This window comes from Martes martes, assembly GCF_963455335.1.
Source record: "Martes martes genome assembly, chromosome: 1".
Taxonomy (NCBI): Eukaryota; Metazoa; Chordata; class Mammalia; order Carnivora; family Mustelidae; genus Martes; species Martes martes.
This window is the reverse complement of record NC_137888.1, coordinates 117732586-117750063: the sequence shown is the minus strand read 5'-3', so window position 1 is coordinate 117750063 and position 17478 is coordinate 117732586. Positions and strand designations below refer to the sequence as shown.

At 46.7% G+C, this 17478-nt stretch overlaps 1 protein-coding gene across 2 annotated transcripts in view; it reads right to left on the bottom strand.

Annotated features, from left to right (window-relative positions):
- SLC12A8 (solute carrier family 12 member 8) overlaps positions 1–17478 on the bottom strand; it is a 135011-nt gene that overhangs the window by 36938 nt on the left and 80595 nt on the right. For both annotated transcript variants that reach the window (XM_080825078.1, XM_080825079.1), the window contains 2 exons: positions 9189–9276; positions 7618–7705 (listed from right to left, as the gene is read on the bottom strand). In XM_080825078.1, coding sequence (XP_080681204.1) covers positions 7618–7705; positions 9189–9276 — 176 coding nt within the window. The remainder of the gene's footprint in view (positions 1–7617; positions 7706–9188; positions 9277–17478) is intronic.

Here is a 17478-nt window from a genome sequence, read left to right as displayed (position 1 = left end):
GACTTGATCAAGATCAAAAGCTCTTGCACAGCAAAGGAAACAGTCAACAAAACCAAAAGACAACTGACAGAATGGGAGAAGATATTCACAAATAACATATCAGATAAAGGGCTAATATCCAAAATCTATAAAGAACTTATCAAATTCAACACCCAAAGAACAAATAATCCAATCAAGACATGGGCAGAGGACATGAACAGACATTTCTGCAAAGAAGACATCCAGTTGGCCAACAGACACATGAAAAAGTGCTCCACATCACTCGGCATCAGGGAAATACAAATCAAAACCACAATGAGATACCACCTCACACCAGTCAGAATGGCTAAAATCAACAAGTCAGGAAACGACAGATGTTGGGGAGGATGCGGAGAAAGGGGAACCCTCCTACACTGTTGGTGGGAATGCAAACTGGTGCAGCCACTCTGGAAAATAGTATGGAGGTTCCTCAAAAAGTTGAAAATAGAGCTACCCTACGACCCAGCAATCGCACTACTGGGTATTTACCCTAAAGATACAAATGTAGTGATCTGAAGGGGCACATGCACCCGAATGTTTATAGCAGCAATGTCCACAATAGCCAAACTATGGAAAGAATCTGGATGTCCATCAACAGATGAATGGATAAAGATGTGGTGTATATATACAATGGGATACTCTGCAGCCATCAATAGAAACGAAATCTTGCCATTTGCAATGATGTGGATGGAACATAGAGGATATCATGCTAAGTGAAGTAAGTCAATCAGAGAAAGAGAATTATCATATGATAGCTCTGATCATATGAAATTTGAGAGTTAGGGCAGTGGGTTGTGAGGGGGAGGGAGGGAAAAAATGAAACAAGATGGGATTGGGAGGGAGACAAACCATAAGAGACTCTTAATCTCACGAAACAAACTGAGGGTTGCTGTGGGCTGGGGGGTTACGGATAGGGTGGTTGGGTTATGGACACTGGGGAGGGTATGTGCTATCGTAAGTGTTGTGAAGTGTGTAAGCCTGATGATTCACAGACCTGTACCCCTGGGGCTAATAATGCATTATATGTTAATTTTAAAAAATGCGAAGAAAAGATATATCAATGGCTCCCCACCACTCTGGCATCTTCAGCCCTTCCTGGTCTGTGACCTCTGTAGCCCCAGACCCCCCACACCCAGACTCTCTGTCAGCATGCTTCCCTGCCTGCATCCACCCTCTGTCCACACCTCATCTTCTCATTGTCTGTCTCTTACATCCAGGTGTGCTTCAAGACTCAGCCCGGTCCTCTCCTCCTGCATGAGATCCCTCCCCACCAGCCCCTCACAGCAGGGGCTGCTCCTTAGGGCCTGCAGCACCTTAGCCCGAGGCTGGGGGACACCCAGCACACTGTGTCCCCTACTGGCCCCAGAGGCCTCATCTCTGCAGGGCTCCTGTCTTGTTCATCCTGGTATATTTGGTGCCAACACAGAGCCACAAATGCTGAACAGATGAAGGAATGGGCTCCATGACCCACATTGCCCACAAGTCACTAACAGATAGAGTAAGAGGGGATGCAGTTGTTCTGCTTGGTGTCGACTTGCAAAGGTCAGCACGGCTGGCCACGCAGCTGGGCCAGAAGCTATGGGTCTGGAACCTGTCCCGCTCTCCTGAGTCGGCCCTCCTCTGTACCCCCCGGGAAGTCTCCCTGCTTTCTGGTTATCTGAGGTCCCCTTCTCCATTCTACTTGACTGTAGGCATGGTGGCCAGAACTGTATGTTCCAAGGGCTCATTTGTCCAACTATTACAGATGGGTTTGCCTTAATTTGCATGGTCCGGTCACACCCTTCATGATAAAGCTTCTCCACCTCACTTTTTATGTCCCTGCTTTAGCCATCAATGGGTCAGTGGCACTGAGCTACATGGAACACCAGTGAATGTCCCTGTTTTCTTCAATGTCACCAGCATACTCCCCACCTGTGTTGTAGCCCATGACATGCGGGGGTTCTCCTGCAGGGCAGCATAAGCTCCTGCGTCTTGTGCCCCTTGCCCTCACCCCACCACTCCAAACAGTCTGGCAGACGGGCTCCACACATGCCCATGAAATTCATGAGGCTTTGAGACATATGCCCTGGATGCCTCACAAAATTGTTAGATGGGGATGCCTGGGTGGCTCAGTTGTTAAGCATCTGCCTTCAGCTCAGGTCATGACCCAGGGTCCTGGGATCGAGTCTTACATCAGGCTCCCAATTCTGCAGGGCACCTGCTTTTCCCTCTCCCTCTCGCCCTGCTTGTGTTCCCTCTCTCCCTCTCTCTCTCTCTCTCTGTCAAATAAATAAATACCATCTTAAAAAAAATCATTAGATAAATGCTTCTATGACCAACCCCCAATCCATTCTGGTATGCATTCCTTCACCTCTAAACTTTGTTTCTGTCTTCTTGACCAAACACATCCTGTATTCACTGATTTTTTAAAAAAAATACACAGACTCAGGTGCCTGGCTGGCTCAGTTGGTGGAATATTCGACTCCTGATCTCTGGGTCATGAGTTTGAGCCCCACACTGTGAGTAGAGATTCCACTGGGAAAAAAATATGTGGACTCTGTGATGAAATTTTATCAAAAGCTTCTAGAAAATGTAACTAGGAGTTCTCTACTCTAACTATACCTAAGAATCCCTCCAGAGATCTGGCTTTATCAGTGTTGGGTGGGCACTGACATCGCTGATTTTTCAAAAACCCTCCAGGCCATTCTAATGCGCAGCCAGGGTAAAGAGCCGCTAGGTGAGACGCAGTGTGCCCACCCCACTGTCCCTTCAGAGAATTCTCCAGAAGACGCAGGCATGGTGTCTCCTTGCAGAAATTTTATTGCTTCTTATCCAAAAGGTTATACATATTTGTGTTAAAATTTTTTTTTTGTTTTCATTGAAAGCCTGTCCATTTACTCAGATTGGAAATGAGACGGCCCAGTCTGGGTTCCTCCTTGTGTGGGGCTGACCCAGGAAACTGGGGTCTCTAGTACCAGGGGCTACAAGTGACGCCAAGGGCTGGCCAGCCTTCCCACAGTCACTCCCTGGGACTCCCGCAGAACCTTTGGGCTGGCGCCTGGAGAGGGGACAGTCCAGGCATAGCGACTTTTTTGTGTCCAACGTGGCAACTGTGTTTATAATGGGCTGTTCCCTCGACTATCTTTTATATAAAACTACTACTCTGTCAATTTTCTGAAAAATAAATGAAATGTTGGTTGTCGTGTCTGGATCAATGATAAAGACTCCATTCTAGCTCTCTCCCACATGTAGCCTGTCTCTCCCTTCCTATCTGTCATCCTTCCACCCACAGGAGCATTCACTGAGGACAGGGGACATACCTGGCCCAGCACAAGGCAGACGTTACAGGTACAAAAGGGAACTACACAGCTTTGCTCCCAGCCCTTGGAGAATTTCCTCACTTTCTCTCTTCGTATGGAACTGTGAGCTTGTAAACTGTGACCATGGAGATGAGGTGAGCTTGAGCAGACGTGTGTCAACAGTTCTTTGCGGGGGGAGCACCCTTCTGTCATACAGCTGTTTGAACCATCACAAAAAAGCTATCTTTCCAAAATTATCTGAGGTGTGAACTACCCTAATTTCTTCCTTCAGTAACTCCTGATGAAAATTATAATTCCATCTCCTTGCTTTTCGTATTTCATGCTGGCTACCATCAGAGCTTAACCCCTTGAGAAATCCCACCTGTCCACCGCTGTTCCCGTCTCTTGAAGGGCTGAACTCCAAGTCATTTGCAAGGTGCTCATCCTGCCTCATCTGATTCCTATGGCCCCTTGACATTAGCAAGGAGTACATCCTGACCTCGCACAATCCCAAATTGTCTCACAGTCCCCTAGTTTTCTCCTGCGTCAGATCTCCACAGACATGAGTTTCCTCACACTGTCTCTACTCCACAAAAGGACCGATGTCTCCACTTTCGGTCAAGTTTTCTCACTTGATAGCCATTTTCCAGAAGGAAGTAAAGTTGGCTTCAGTTCCTGAGAGACAGCTCTGTGTCCCTGATGGAGAGCAGAGGACAGCCAGCCCAAGGGGATGGGGGACATTGAGGAGCTGGCTGGCCTCCTACACCAGCCTCCCTCTGATGTGGGCACTCAAGGTCCCTCTTGAACACATGAAACCATTACTGTCAAATCTTAGAATGATAAGAGTTTACTCTGCAGGATACCTACCCCCCCCCTTTTTTAAAGATTTTATTTATTTATTTGACAGACAGATCACAAGCAGGCAGAAAGAGAGGAGGAAGCAGGCTCCCCGCTGAGCAGAGGCCCAATGCGGAGCTTGATCCCAAGACCCTGATATCACGACCTGAGCCAAAGGCAGAGGGCTTAACCCACTGAGCCACCCAGGCGCCCCAGGATACCTCCCTTTTAACAAAGATGCTTCTGGGGTGCTTTTCCTACTTATTTGTTCTTATTTTGCTGGTTGGCAAGCTCCAGGCTTCCTAAAGTACTTGGTCTTTTTGATGTTTAATAAACTTTTTTTCTTCCTGGACTATATACAAGTTTATTCCAAAACAATTATTTATTTAATCTATTTAGTTTTACCTCTGCTAATACCTATTCTTTATACAATTCCTCTCTTCATAACTGAGTAATATTGGGATGGACTCTTTTTTTGCCTATCCAGTTAAATATGGTAGATTTGTAAGAAAAAAATATGTCCTACCTATAAGGTTATCCCTGTTAAGGAGTGTTCAGAGGAGTCAATATTTAATAAGCACCTACTATATACCAGGTATTGTGCTTTACATAGATTACCTCAGAGGCACCACAACGTGCTAAAGACTTCTGAAAGAGCATAACACTACGGGGTGGCTGGTTGGCTCTGTCAGTAGAGCAGGCAACTCTCGACCATGAGGTTGTGAATTCAAGCCCCATGTTGGGCATGGAGCCTGCTTAAGAAAAAAAAAAAAGCTTAACACTATGGAGACTGACCCCCAAGAGCCAGGCAAAAGTTTCTGTGGGGTAGGGATATAAAACCAAAAAGAAACTTCTTAGAGAAACCCTAGGCTGGAAAGCCAAATAATTAGAAATAGATTGGAGAAGCTGCAGGAAACCCCAAAAGAAACAGATGAAATGACCAGCTGCAGGTCAGTGGAAAGGAGTCCAGGGCAGCCGGCAGCCACTGAAGATAAGTGTTCTGGCAGAAGGCAGCCAACAGAAAGCCAGAGAAGTACACTGAGGAGCTTCCTGAGAGCCATCACCAAGTGGGAGGAGCATCCTGGAGGCCTGCCTGGTCTCTGCCCAAGGGTGAGACCCTCAGGACACACAGACCAGACTGAGGAGGCCTTGCTTCCTCAGGGCCCAAGAGAGCTCAGAGATGGGCTAGCTCAGAACCCAGGCCACAGCTAAGATGAGCAGCTGAGATGAACATTACTAAAACCATGTCAGGGTGGTACGTCAGGGTGGTAAGCCATGTGGGGGGACCATGGAGGAGACTATGCATTTGTACCTTCTGACCTGTGCAGGTGGCACACACAAACACACAAATACACACACACACACACACACACACACACACACACACACACACACCAGTTCTCCAGGCACTGCTAGGAAAACCAGCTGTGGCCCAACTCACTGCTGAGCTCAGACCGGCTACTGTGGCCGAGTCAGTGCCAAGGAGGGACACCAGACAGTGAAAAAGGGGGAAAGCCAAGGTTGGAGGCTTTGGGTGGGGGGGGAATATTCCGTGAGATCCCCTTTGTAGGGGGGGCCTGAGGGACAGCAGCACGGCACAGTGCCCCCGTTCTGGAGTTGCCCTGGCGGGTTCTGTGACTGTCCACTTACTTGTTGTGCCAGCTCCCGTTTGCTACTGGGAACCAAGAACAGTATCTTTCCTGATTTTACAGACTTTACAACCACCTCTTTCAGGAAATGGCCTATTCTCCAGGAACCAAACCTTCCCCCTCTCACCCCGGCGTGCCTAAAACGGCACTCCCGTACATTACTGCCAAGCATGGTTCCGCGGACGCCCTGCTGCCAAAATGCTAGCCTACCTGTTTCAATGCCTAGGACAGGTGGCATGCCAAACAAGCTTCCCTCGGTTCTAGTGGTGGAATTTCCACCCACAAAAGCTTTCCTGAGCTGTCCTCGGAGATGTTTTTACTCTCCTGTTGCGGCCTTCCTCGGATACAGGCTGCCTACCCTCCTATATCCCTGTTCTTAATTCTCTCTACAAAGGAGGGGAAGGAGGGGAGACAGGAGCCCCAGACCAGGGGATAATTTGCCTTGTTCCATCCAGATCAGAGCCTCAGATGGTTGAAGGGACCTCTGTGAGGGAATCTACTAGAAAGGAACCCACTTTGGAGGCGGGCAGAGCCAGCTAGCTAGCTAGCCAGACACTGGCAAGTTGCAGACAGCGGCCAGCAGAGCCCCCTGGTCAAAGGATCAGCTATTCCCAGAGGCCTTTAATTCCTCTGACGCAGCCAAGCTTTTCATTCCAAAATTAGAGAAAAGGCCCGTGGGAGACGAAACTCAAGACGGAGGCTCGCCTGTGGGTATAAATTAGGGCTGCAGATTCCTTCCCTGAGAGCAAGTGTCTCGCTGGGGGTCTAAGACCTTGGTCCTGGGAAGGGGGTGGTGCGAGTGCCCTCACTACCTGAGCTGCTCCCCCTTTCGAAACCTGCTTTCAGAGTCAAGACCCCTGAAAATACAGATCATCTTTAATCCATCACCTACATCTTAAAAAGAAACTCGTGCAAATGTAGAAACCAAGCCCAAGTGCAGCTCTAAAAAGAGTTCAGTTTCCTGCCCCGGGCTGCCCCCCAGTCAGTGGCCCTGCGTGAACATCAGCAAGGTGGTTTTGCAAAGCCTCACACCAAGAGAAAGTGGTACTTTCTCCCAAAATCGGAGCAGAAACACTTAGGAGTTAACTAAGAAAACTTTCCTAGCCTTCTGCATTTCTCTGACAAATGACAGGAATCTCAAGGTCCACTTTTCCTCCAAGAACTTAAGGGAAGGTAGGAATTTTGGGGGACTTCCAGAAAAGCATCTGGGAATCTTATTCTCCTAGGTTCTAGAGATGTCAAATGAGTGTCCTTGACTGTGACCTGACCTCCAGCCCTGTTAAGGGGCAGCTGTGGAATGTGAGGAATTTGCTAATCTCCTTCTGGCAGGGTCTACTGTTCTAGAAACTAGGGTGTTACAGCCAGATCAACCCCAGCCCACCCCTGGGGAGAGCCTCCGGAGCCAAGGTCTGCAGAGGGCAGGGTGGGCCTCCCTCCGGTGCTGGGCCTCCTCCAACTCCCTCCACTTTGCTGCCTCCTTCCCGCCCCTCAGCCTCCAGTGAGCAGCCCTTTTCTGCTCATGGTGGAAGGTGAGGCGAGCGGCAGAAATGAAGGGCTGGTTGAGCTAGGGGTTTTCGCTGATGGCACCCTTTGTTTCTGTCCCGAGTTTTGACATGAAGAGATGCTTGTGTTCCTCTTATTTAGTCCCTGCTCCGTAAGAAAAACCTGTACCTTTTCCGTGTTTTTGAGCCCGCTCCACCAGCCCCCACTTCAGTCCTGGGCCCAGGCCTCTGGGGATCCCCAGGCAGGACTGTAAGGGGGAGGCAGCCATTTGCAGATGGGAGCCAGTGAAAGACCCATCAGACGGAGCTGGTCGGCAGTGCAGACTCACCCACCTTTTCCGCTATCAGGAAGTCATAGCGAAGGGCCTCTCGGGTGCAGGCAGCGCCCAGCAGGAAGACGAATACGAGGTACAGAAACCACCTGCAAAAACCCCAAGAGTGGAACAGCGTTTACACCCCCAATGTGCGCCAAGCCCATGGCAGCCCACCTCACTCAGCCCCCGGGTTGGAAGGAAACACAAAGGCCGGTCATGAAGCCTCCCTCCTTGTCTGAGGGGACTTCCAGCACTATTTCCCCTCTAGCCTATCTCTTGCCAAAGAATGTATCATTGTTTTGTCTCTTTCTTACATTAAAGAGAGAGAAGCCCTGCGGGTGCTGGGAGTGGGGAGCGGGAGACCCCCCCAGCCTCCAGGTGGCTGGGCGTCTGGCAGGGTTGACCGGCAACCCCACAGCCCCCCTTCGCACCCCTGAAGAACACGCAGATGGTCTTTCAGGTTTCTTAGGCTGCTGTTCCTTGGATTCTAGATGACAGAGAGCCGGATCAAGTGTGAAAGGGGCAGCCACGACCCGGCCCTGCCCCTAGACACCCAGTGACCTTGAATAAGTCACATGATACCCCACAGACTCCTTCCCATCTGGGCAGTGAGAGGACGGGCCAAGGGTCTCCCTCCTGGGACCTCCCAGCTCTGACCCCAAAATGATGCAGGGTTTTCTCCTTCTCTGTTCTTCCCAACACCCAAGCATTCTCTGAGGCCTTCATCCACTGGCCGGCACACAGCCGTTCTCGGCACACATTGGTCTGGTGCTGTGTACCAGACGCCGGGGGCCATTCTCATAAGCTAAGAGCAAATTCAACTTTGTGAAACACACATTTGTATTTTTAAAGTACCATGGTCAAAGTAACACAGGCACATCATCGTCACATCCATGCCTCTCGCATCCCCCCCAGTGAAGGCAGAGAAGCTTCTTCCTGTGGTACGGAGAGCACTACAGAAGACTCTGGAAGCTCAAACAGACCCAAGGCCACTCAGTCTGCTCATGGGGGTGGCGCAGTGGGAACTGAAACCCCGAGAGCCTTGGAGTGGTGGGGGGAGAGCTGGGGGAAGGAAGAGAGCCTTCACACACAGAAGCCACTCCACGGTCGCTGGGGCAAATATATTCTCAACCCCATTTTATGAGAAAGGAAAACAGAGACTCAGAGAGCTCACTACATTGTTCAAGGTCACCCAGCCACCCAGCAGCAGAGCTGGAATAGGAATCCCAACCTGACAGGCAAAACTCTTCACTGTTCTGTTCCTCCCAACGATCCTGGAAAGTCAATGGTTAAAAAATCCCCAAGTTCAAAATGGAAGTGGGGGAGGAGGAGGGGCAGGAGGCTGAGGAGAAAGGAAAGAAAGGATCCATCCTCCTCCTCCTGCATTCCCAGGCAGGGGGTCTGAAAGGGCAGGCTTCTGAACCCACCAGACGTGAATTTTCCAGCTGGCTGAGTGTTAAAAGGAGAATTGGAATATGAAATAGATTGGCCACAGTTGGGGCACTCTCAGAACAAAAGGGGCAAACCCTCTTTTGCCTGGGGTTTTCTCCCCTTCTCTCCAGCTGATGGCCACCAGGGGAACTTACTTACGAGATGCCAACAGCTGCTAGGGAGCCCAGGGGGATGCTGGCAGCGGGCTCCCGGAGGTCACCCCCCATGTTGAAACCGGCCATGACTCCTGAAAGACACCCAGACAGGGGAGATGGGTGAACAGTGTACGCCACTCCATGAATCGCCTTCCCCTCGTCAGGGCCCTCTCCTGGAAGCTATCCCACGGCAAGCCCTCCCATCTGCAGTTCTGGCAACTGAGCTTCTCCATCTCCCCTGGCAACTGGGGAGGCATCCGTGGGGCATGAAAGGGACCTTTGTGGGTTGGATGATGCTTGGGAGGAAAGCCTTGCTAGCTACAAAAGCATCTTATGGCCCAGTGCTAAGTAATGAGGGTGAGTGAGACATCTGGCAGGCTGCACAAAGGTCCTGTGGCCACATACTGAGCTCCGCTGCACCCCCCTCCAACTCCCTGGGGAAGCTTAGCCTTAGCAAAGCACCTGGTGCCCCCTCCCCAGCTGAGCTACTTGCCTCTGCTGCCCACTGAGTGCACTGGGGTTCAGGTATCCTGGGAGCAGGTCCCATCCAACAGCCAGAGCCAGAGACCAAAGGGCTCTAAACAAGTTCCAAAGAACTATTGTGATGCTACCAACTGAGTCCCAAGCTCCTTCTCCTCATTGCCTCTATTCCCCAACATTTGTGAAAAGTCGTAGTCATGATGGGGAGGGAGGACACCATGTGGGACCGTGAGGAGGGATCATCACGTCTGTCCACATTCACCCACACAAGAAACCAGTAAGATTATGTGTTCTGAACATCAAAAGTGGGTCCAGCCCACAAGTGCTCTACAAGTCTTGATCAGGAAGGTCTCACAGAGGGGTGTGTGCATCTCAAATGTGGCCTTGTGGGAAGATTTGCATAGGCTTAGGGAGAGATATAGGTCTGATCCCATCATTACGGATTGAACACTTCCAGCCTGACAGTGCCTGGGCTAATGTTTTCCATGCATTTTTTTTTTTAATCTTGTTCAATCCTTACAACAACCACATCAGAAAAGTGGAATTATTTCCCCCATTTTATAGAAAAGGAAACTAGTGCTCAGAGAGGTTAAAGTAGCCTAGGGTCACACATTTACTAAGTGGGAAAGCTAGGATTCAATCCCAGTCTGTCTGACTCTGAAAATTATGTTCTTACCACCCCTGCTATAATGCTTGCAAGAGCGCAGGTGAAATGGGGTGAAGTGAATACAGGGAGGCAGACAGTTAACGAGGGCCTATTTCCAAGGGTGCCCTAAATGGGGGACCCGCACTGGGACCTGCACACGCATTGACCAGCAATACCACTACTGGGACTTCCACCTCAGTAAATAGTCAAGAATATGAGCAAAGATGTAGCCAGAAATGTCTATAAACGCTTGTCTATACTAGTGAGAACGAGAAACAACCTGGTATTTATAAGTAGGGGAATGGTTAAATAAGTGATGATATATCATTCGATAAATACTGGGGCTCTGTGTTGTCAGAGATATGTTGTGATGTGGAAAGATATTTTAAAAGCTCTTGTTTCATTTTCAGATGCATATTATAAAACAGAACATATGGTATGATCCCATTGTTGTAAAAAAAAAAAAGACAACAGATCAATGTACGCATAGGGTAGAAAAAAAAAGGAACCAGGACATATTTTAAAATGCTAACCATGGAAAAACAGATCATTTATCATTTTATTGCATATATATATCGTCCCAGCTTTCTACAGTGATCGTTTTGAAATGGAGGTTTCTTAAAGGGTTGTTTAAAGTGCCACATGAGGCACCTTCTCTTTCCTCTTGTTTCCCTTCTTCCCAAGATCCTATTCAAGGGTAGGAAGGGAGAAAATGGATCCATGCCTATAAGCAAAGAGGGTTGGGATGGAGAGCTGGGAGTAGATGAAAGGTTGTTCCAAATGTCTGGCACATAGAGAATGGAGAAAACGACCCAGGGTGAAAGGGAAGGAAAGGAAAGCCTTAGAAAACTTCTCCAGAGTATCTGAGTAAACCCAAGGAAAACGAGGACTGGCCATGTGGATGTTTGCTCTCCAGTGAAGCCCTCCTCAAGGGCTGGCCGTACTCACAAATGAGCCACAGTCAAGTCCCCTTCAGGGATGCAGACCTACACACTCCACAGCCAGGAATCCATGCCAGCAGCCCAAGATTGCCAGGGGTGTGATGAAAACCAGCAGCAGATACATGCGTGATAAAAATAGAACAACCTGGGCTGGAAGGAACAAATAAATCAGGACACAGAGGAGAGTTTTGAAGAAAATAATATTCTATTTTTGAAGAAAATCATATTCTGAGAAGGATATTATCTCTATAAAGCAAAGTGCAAGGAAAACAAAAAATAATACAAGAGCAAAAAAAGAACTTTTAGAGATTACAAACACAATCACTAAAATTAAAAATGCAATAGAGGATCTGAAAGATAAAGTTAAGTACCCCGGAATTGAGAACAGAAAGATAAAGGGGTACAAAAGCTAGCAAAAACTAGGAGAAACATCTCCTAGCAAAGACTAGGAGAAACAGAGGAACTATCTTAGAGTTACAATATCCAACTAACAGGAGATCCAAAAAGAGAGAACAGAGAAAACAAAGGAAATAACCAGATAAATAAACCAGAAATAAATAATAAATAATCAGAAATAAATGTCTCCAGGGCGCCCGGGTGGCTCAGAAGGTTAAAGCCTCTGCCTTTGGCTCAGGTCATGATCCCAGGATGCTGGGATCCCCGCTGAGCAGAAGAGCCTGCTTCCTCCTCTCTCTCTCTCTCTCTTTCCCTGCCTCTCTGCCTACTTGTAATCTGTATCTGTCAAATAAATAAATAAAATATTTAAAAAAGAAAAGAAATAAATGTCTCCAAACCAAAGAAGACACAAGTCTTCAGGTTGAAATATTCCACAGAACAGACAGCACAAAGAACAAAATTTAAGATGTCCATACCCAAATGTAACATTGTGTAATTTCAGGAAAAATCCTAAATATTTCCAAAGGTAAAAAACTGAGCACATAACAGAACAAAAATTAGATTTGTCTTTGGCAAAAGTGAATGCGAAGATGGAGTGCCGATTTTAAAACTCTGAGAAAAAATTATTTTGAAACTAGAATTTTAGCCAGATTACCAAGTAAGTGAAAGCAAAGTTACGTAGACAAGGGCTCAAAAAATTTACCTCCCACATATAATTTCTGAGGAAGATACTAAAGCATGCACTCCAGGAAAATGAGGGAGGAAAACATGAGAGTGGTGATGACTCAGGGATGAAGTAAAGTTCCCAAACCACCATTGTTACTGTGTAGAAACCAGCAGGGACTGAGGCAGAAGGCTGGAGGCCCCAGGAGGCATGCCTCTGGATAGGAATTGGATTCAACCCAATGAACAGTATGATTAACAAACTGAATGATTTTTAAGGACAATGCTAAACTGCATATTTCGGCAACAAGAGAAAACAGTTTCTTGAAACTCCAGGAAAAATGAACAAGAAAGTCAATGTCTAAATATGACTCAAACTAAAATGTCATAGCATGATTTTACATAACTAATGGAATACAAGAAAAACTAACCCATTTGGCCATGATATTAGGAATATTCTCCCATAATGCCACAAGGACCACATCAGAATCACAGCAAAAGAAACAGAATTCTAGCTACTATTTCACTCTTCACTGAACGACAGCTACCCGTCATAATTGTGTATATGTTTACTGTATTTTTTTAACTTCTAAAAATTGACTTATAGACAAAGCACAAAGGACATAACTCTAGTTACAAAATAGAATATGAATATTATCTACCTCAACAACATAGAGGTCAAGGTGTAGCTAACTGATACTAGAAACCAATACCAAAAAAATAATAATAATAAAAGAAGAAGAAGAAGAATTGGAAGTAGAAGGAATGTAGAAAGCGCTAATATCTTCATTGTAGTAGTGCAGAAAAACAAAAATATTAGTCCCACGCTCTTGCACTCGGGTCTGGGTTGGCTGTTACAAGCTCCGATTAGTTTAAGAAGAAAACTTGAAAGATGATTCTAATAATGCCTTTCAAGCTAGCCATTACATTTGGGAGGTAGATAAAGGAAAGGCTAGTGAATATAAACTAGTTACAATAAATTTTAAGGTAATTCTAAACTTACTCTGTATCTTATTATTGTAAAGGAGAATATCAAAGTGTTTGCTAGAAAGAGCAAAGAAATTTCCAAGAATATTGAGCAGTTTGTCTTTGAAGTTACAAAGATTGTTGACTTATAAACTTAAAAAACTTTAATACATTTGAGTGTGTGTGTGTGTGTGTGAGAGAGAAACTGTGTTTGTTCACTTAAAGTTGTAGACTACAGTTTTTATGGGATTTTGCCTACTCACCTGCTAATTGTCAACTTGTTATGGCTTTCCTGATATTGTTCTAAAAATGCAAATATAATAGGATCATGTAGATTACCTCCAATTAGGGATTCCCTTAAGATAACTGAAGTATTCCCTGTAAAAATATTTTACACATAAAATAAATATGACTCTAATACATTAATCTTAAAACACAACACTGAATTTCAATTTTCCACACCAATAAGAGTGAAGGGATGTAGCCCAAAACTGATAAAATAACAGAGATTTAAGAATGTTATTTAAAATTTGGGGTGCCTCGGTGGCTCAGTGGGTTAAAGCCTCTGCCTTTGGCTCAGGTCATGATCCCAGGGTCCTGGCATCGAGCCCCACATTGGGCTCTCTGCTCAGCAGGGAGCCTGCTTCCTCCTCTCTCTCTGCCTGATTCTCTGCCTGCTTGTCATCTCTGTCAGTCAAATAAATAAATAAAATCTTTTTTAAAAAAGAATATTATTTAAAATTAAAAGGGTAACAACAACAACAAAAAGCAATGTAACTATCAAAAATTAGGAAGTGGATGGAGGAGCATGTAAGTAAGGCGAACTCTATTTCCTAACATGCAGTTAATAGTTTATGTCTTTCATTAAACAAGTTACAGGTTCAGGCTTCCTGCTTGGTAATACACAGCTAGCTCCCAAAGTGCTGAAAATGATTAAAAGCAGTTGCCTGGATGGAAGGGTATCAGGGGTGGTGATGGGGGGGTGGGAGACCACCACTTTCTATCATAAGCACTTCTGTAGGATTTTCTTTTTTGTCAGATGCAGATCTTATTCAAATCACAAAAGGATGCCCAGGACCTCCCTCACTCTGACCAGTGTTCCTTGGACTGGATCCTGTCACTGAGGCTCTGTTCAAAGGCTAAGGCTTCACCGCTTGCTCCCAGAGCAATCTGGTACCAAGGGCATCCCTGGCCAAATCTCCACACTCACTTGACTCCCAGACCCCACTAACTTCATGCACTAACAGCAGCCCTTCCTGGACCTTCTGAATTCTGACCCCCTGCAAAGGTTCCCACCTGTCATCACGTTTACTGGTACCTCACATGGCTGGTCACATTGCTTCCCACCATGGACAGCAGCCTCCTTCTGCCCACAGACACCCTGCCCCCCGCCCCCGCCCCTAGCGATTTTATGCCCATTCATTCAGCATCGTGAGATTACATACTTGCTAATGACTCTTTGCCATTTTAGTACCTCCTATAGTTTGTCACATCATTTGTGTACCTTCCATCAGATCATTTACAAAGACCAACAAGAGCTCCCCTGGTATATATACACGCTCTGTCTAGGAAAGTGATTGATTAATCCTAACTGCTTCCTGCTTCCAAACAGGTTCTGCATTCGTAACAAAAGCCCTTTCTTCTCCCATGAATCACACAGTCAGTGACCCAACCTTTGATTACAGGGCCTGCCAGCCCGCCTGGTGTGGGGCGCACAGGGCTCCTGGTCAGTGGGAGCAGAGACAACACATATGGAATGGGCCAGACCCAAACAGCCAGGAAGTTGGCTCTGTTGTCTCTGTTCTCCGACAAAACAGAGAAGCCAGAAGGTAGGTAGTCGGTACCGCCGACACAATGCACCGAAGCCAGGGAAATGCCTGCTAGGTGGGTCGTTCCTGCTAGGCTACCACGGGCCGGCTGACGTGGGCGATCTGGGCACACCTGTTAGATTGGCTCACACACTGAGGCTGTCGCTTCCAGAATTTCGCCCGTGTGTGATTACATGATTTCTGAGCAGATGATCTCCAGTTTTGGTGAATTAGAAATTTCTAGCTTGTCAGTTGGATCCAGAAAAATTATTTTGATTTAGTAGTTTTTTAGATACGCTTGTCAAGTATTACAGAGATTCTCTAGTTTGGCTTTCCATCTGCTTCTCATGCCATTTTAAGATGTTATCGTTAACGTTAGAGCTGGATTTAGGGTGGGCGTAGCAGAACAAATACTATTTACCAGAACACTAATATCTGGATGTTTCATGGATATTAAAAAAAAAAAAAAAAAAAAGCTTGGGAAAATCTTGGTTAAACAAGAGTAGAGAGGTCTTTACTGCTGGACTTATCAGTGCCTACGATATGCTAATTTCATTGTTCACCTCTAAGAAATGTAACACACAGTGTTTCCCAAAACTTATTTAACAATATTACACTTTTTTGTAAAGGAAAAATTTATTCATTACTAGTATTCAAGGGAACACAGTGTGGGAAACTCTGTGTCCATTTTATAATTACTATTAGTCTTGATGCTTTTCTTGGGAGGCTTCCTAAAATTGCTTAAAATGGCTACTTAGAATAACAATTCTTAAAGCTGGTAGGTGTCTTAGAGTCATCTACTCCTACCTCTTATTTTACAGATGATGAAAATCAGGCCTCAAAAGAAGTGATTTTGCCCAAGTTTTGCACCAACGGCAGTGCTATCTTCAAGTCTCCTGATCTCAAATCAGTGTTCTTTCCGCTACGTCACAGAGTCTCCTGGTTTCTACCACCCATACTTTCCTTGGATTTCCTTTTTATAACAGAGTAACTGTATGATTCATTTGGGGTTACCTCCCCGCCCCTCACCCCGAGAAGGTTGAATTTTTCAGTTTTGATCAGCACTACCCACTGGTTTACCCATGGGTTCTTTCATCACCAGTTCCAAACCACTCACTAGTCTGTGCCTGTCCAGGGTATTTCCCCTCCTCGTAGGTCTTAAACTGCCCATTCCGGGAAGCAGTTAATTGCTTTACCCGAAACCACATTTCTCTCTGCATCAGGATGACAATATAGTCTGTGTTTGTTACCACGTGACTTCCCAGCTTCCTTCATATGGTTAAGTCTCCTGACTTGGTCTTCCAGCCTGGTTCTGCTGCCTTTCAGCATGCGCTTACTGTCTCAGCTTTTACAGATGCGTAACATGGTGTTGGCCGTCGCCTTGCCAGCTCGGGTTTATGAGGACAAACTTCTGGCGACACCCATAGTCTCCTGGGCACTGACACTGTGCCTCTGGTTTGGGTAGGGGCCACCAGGTGAAGAAGGGGCTTGGGTTCGGTGCCCCGTCGCCAAGGTCTGACCTAACAGGCATAGACGGCCAAGAGAGAAACTCATCTCCCCTACGTCTCAACAGTACGCCCGCGGTTAAGGACCCGTATAAACGTCAAATAAGCTTGCTTACAACATTTGCGAGACTGTGGCCATCTCCTTCTGCCCCCAGTCCACCCCAGCGCTCACAGATCAAAGCCTTCACCTGCTGCCTATCATCACAATCCCACTTCCTACCCTATATTCTTCTTTGTTGCTGAAAGTGAGAATTAGTGAGGGGGTAAAAAAGCCTAATAGTTTTTCTAGCCTTTTCTGGTCTCTGTTAGTTGTTCATTAAAGGACTACTTCCTCACTCTTTCTCAAGGAGCTCCCAAGCTTCCTCCTGGGAGTTTTTCAATCTACATCCATGTCCTTAGAAACCTTTAATTTTCTCCTCCAGCTCTAGCTTAATTGTTTCTCTGCTGTCTATTTTCTTTCTTCTTTGAAGTTCCTGAGTTCTTGCTTTCTCTTTTTCACGAAGGCAGACTATCCCTGCTCCGAATTTCCCGCAACCTGTCCGCTGCCTTTTGTGCCAAAGGAAGCAGTCGGCTGCGTTTTGGAGGCGGCGCCGCCCTGAGCCTCGGGCTCCTCGTCTGCAAATGGGGATTGGACTCTCTACCTGGCAGGAGTTGGGATGAACAGTGCCCCACACCTAGTAGGTGCTAAATAAATGTCCACTCGGGAGAGACGGGCTCCCCTCCTCATTCGGAAATCCCTTGGGTTCCTTAAGGAGGCTGGCCGTCCCTCTTACCTTCCATCTGATTCCCAAACCCACTCCTTCCACACACCTGGCTGATGGGCTGGTCTGTTAAGCTGCTCCTGCAGGAATCTTTCATCTCCTCTTGGCTCTATTCTTGGAGGCAGAAC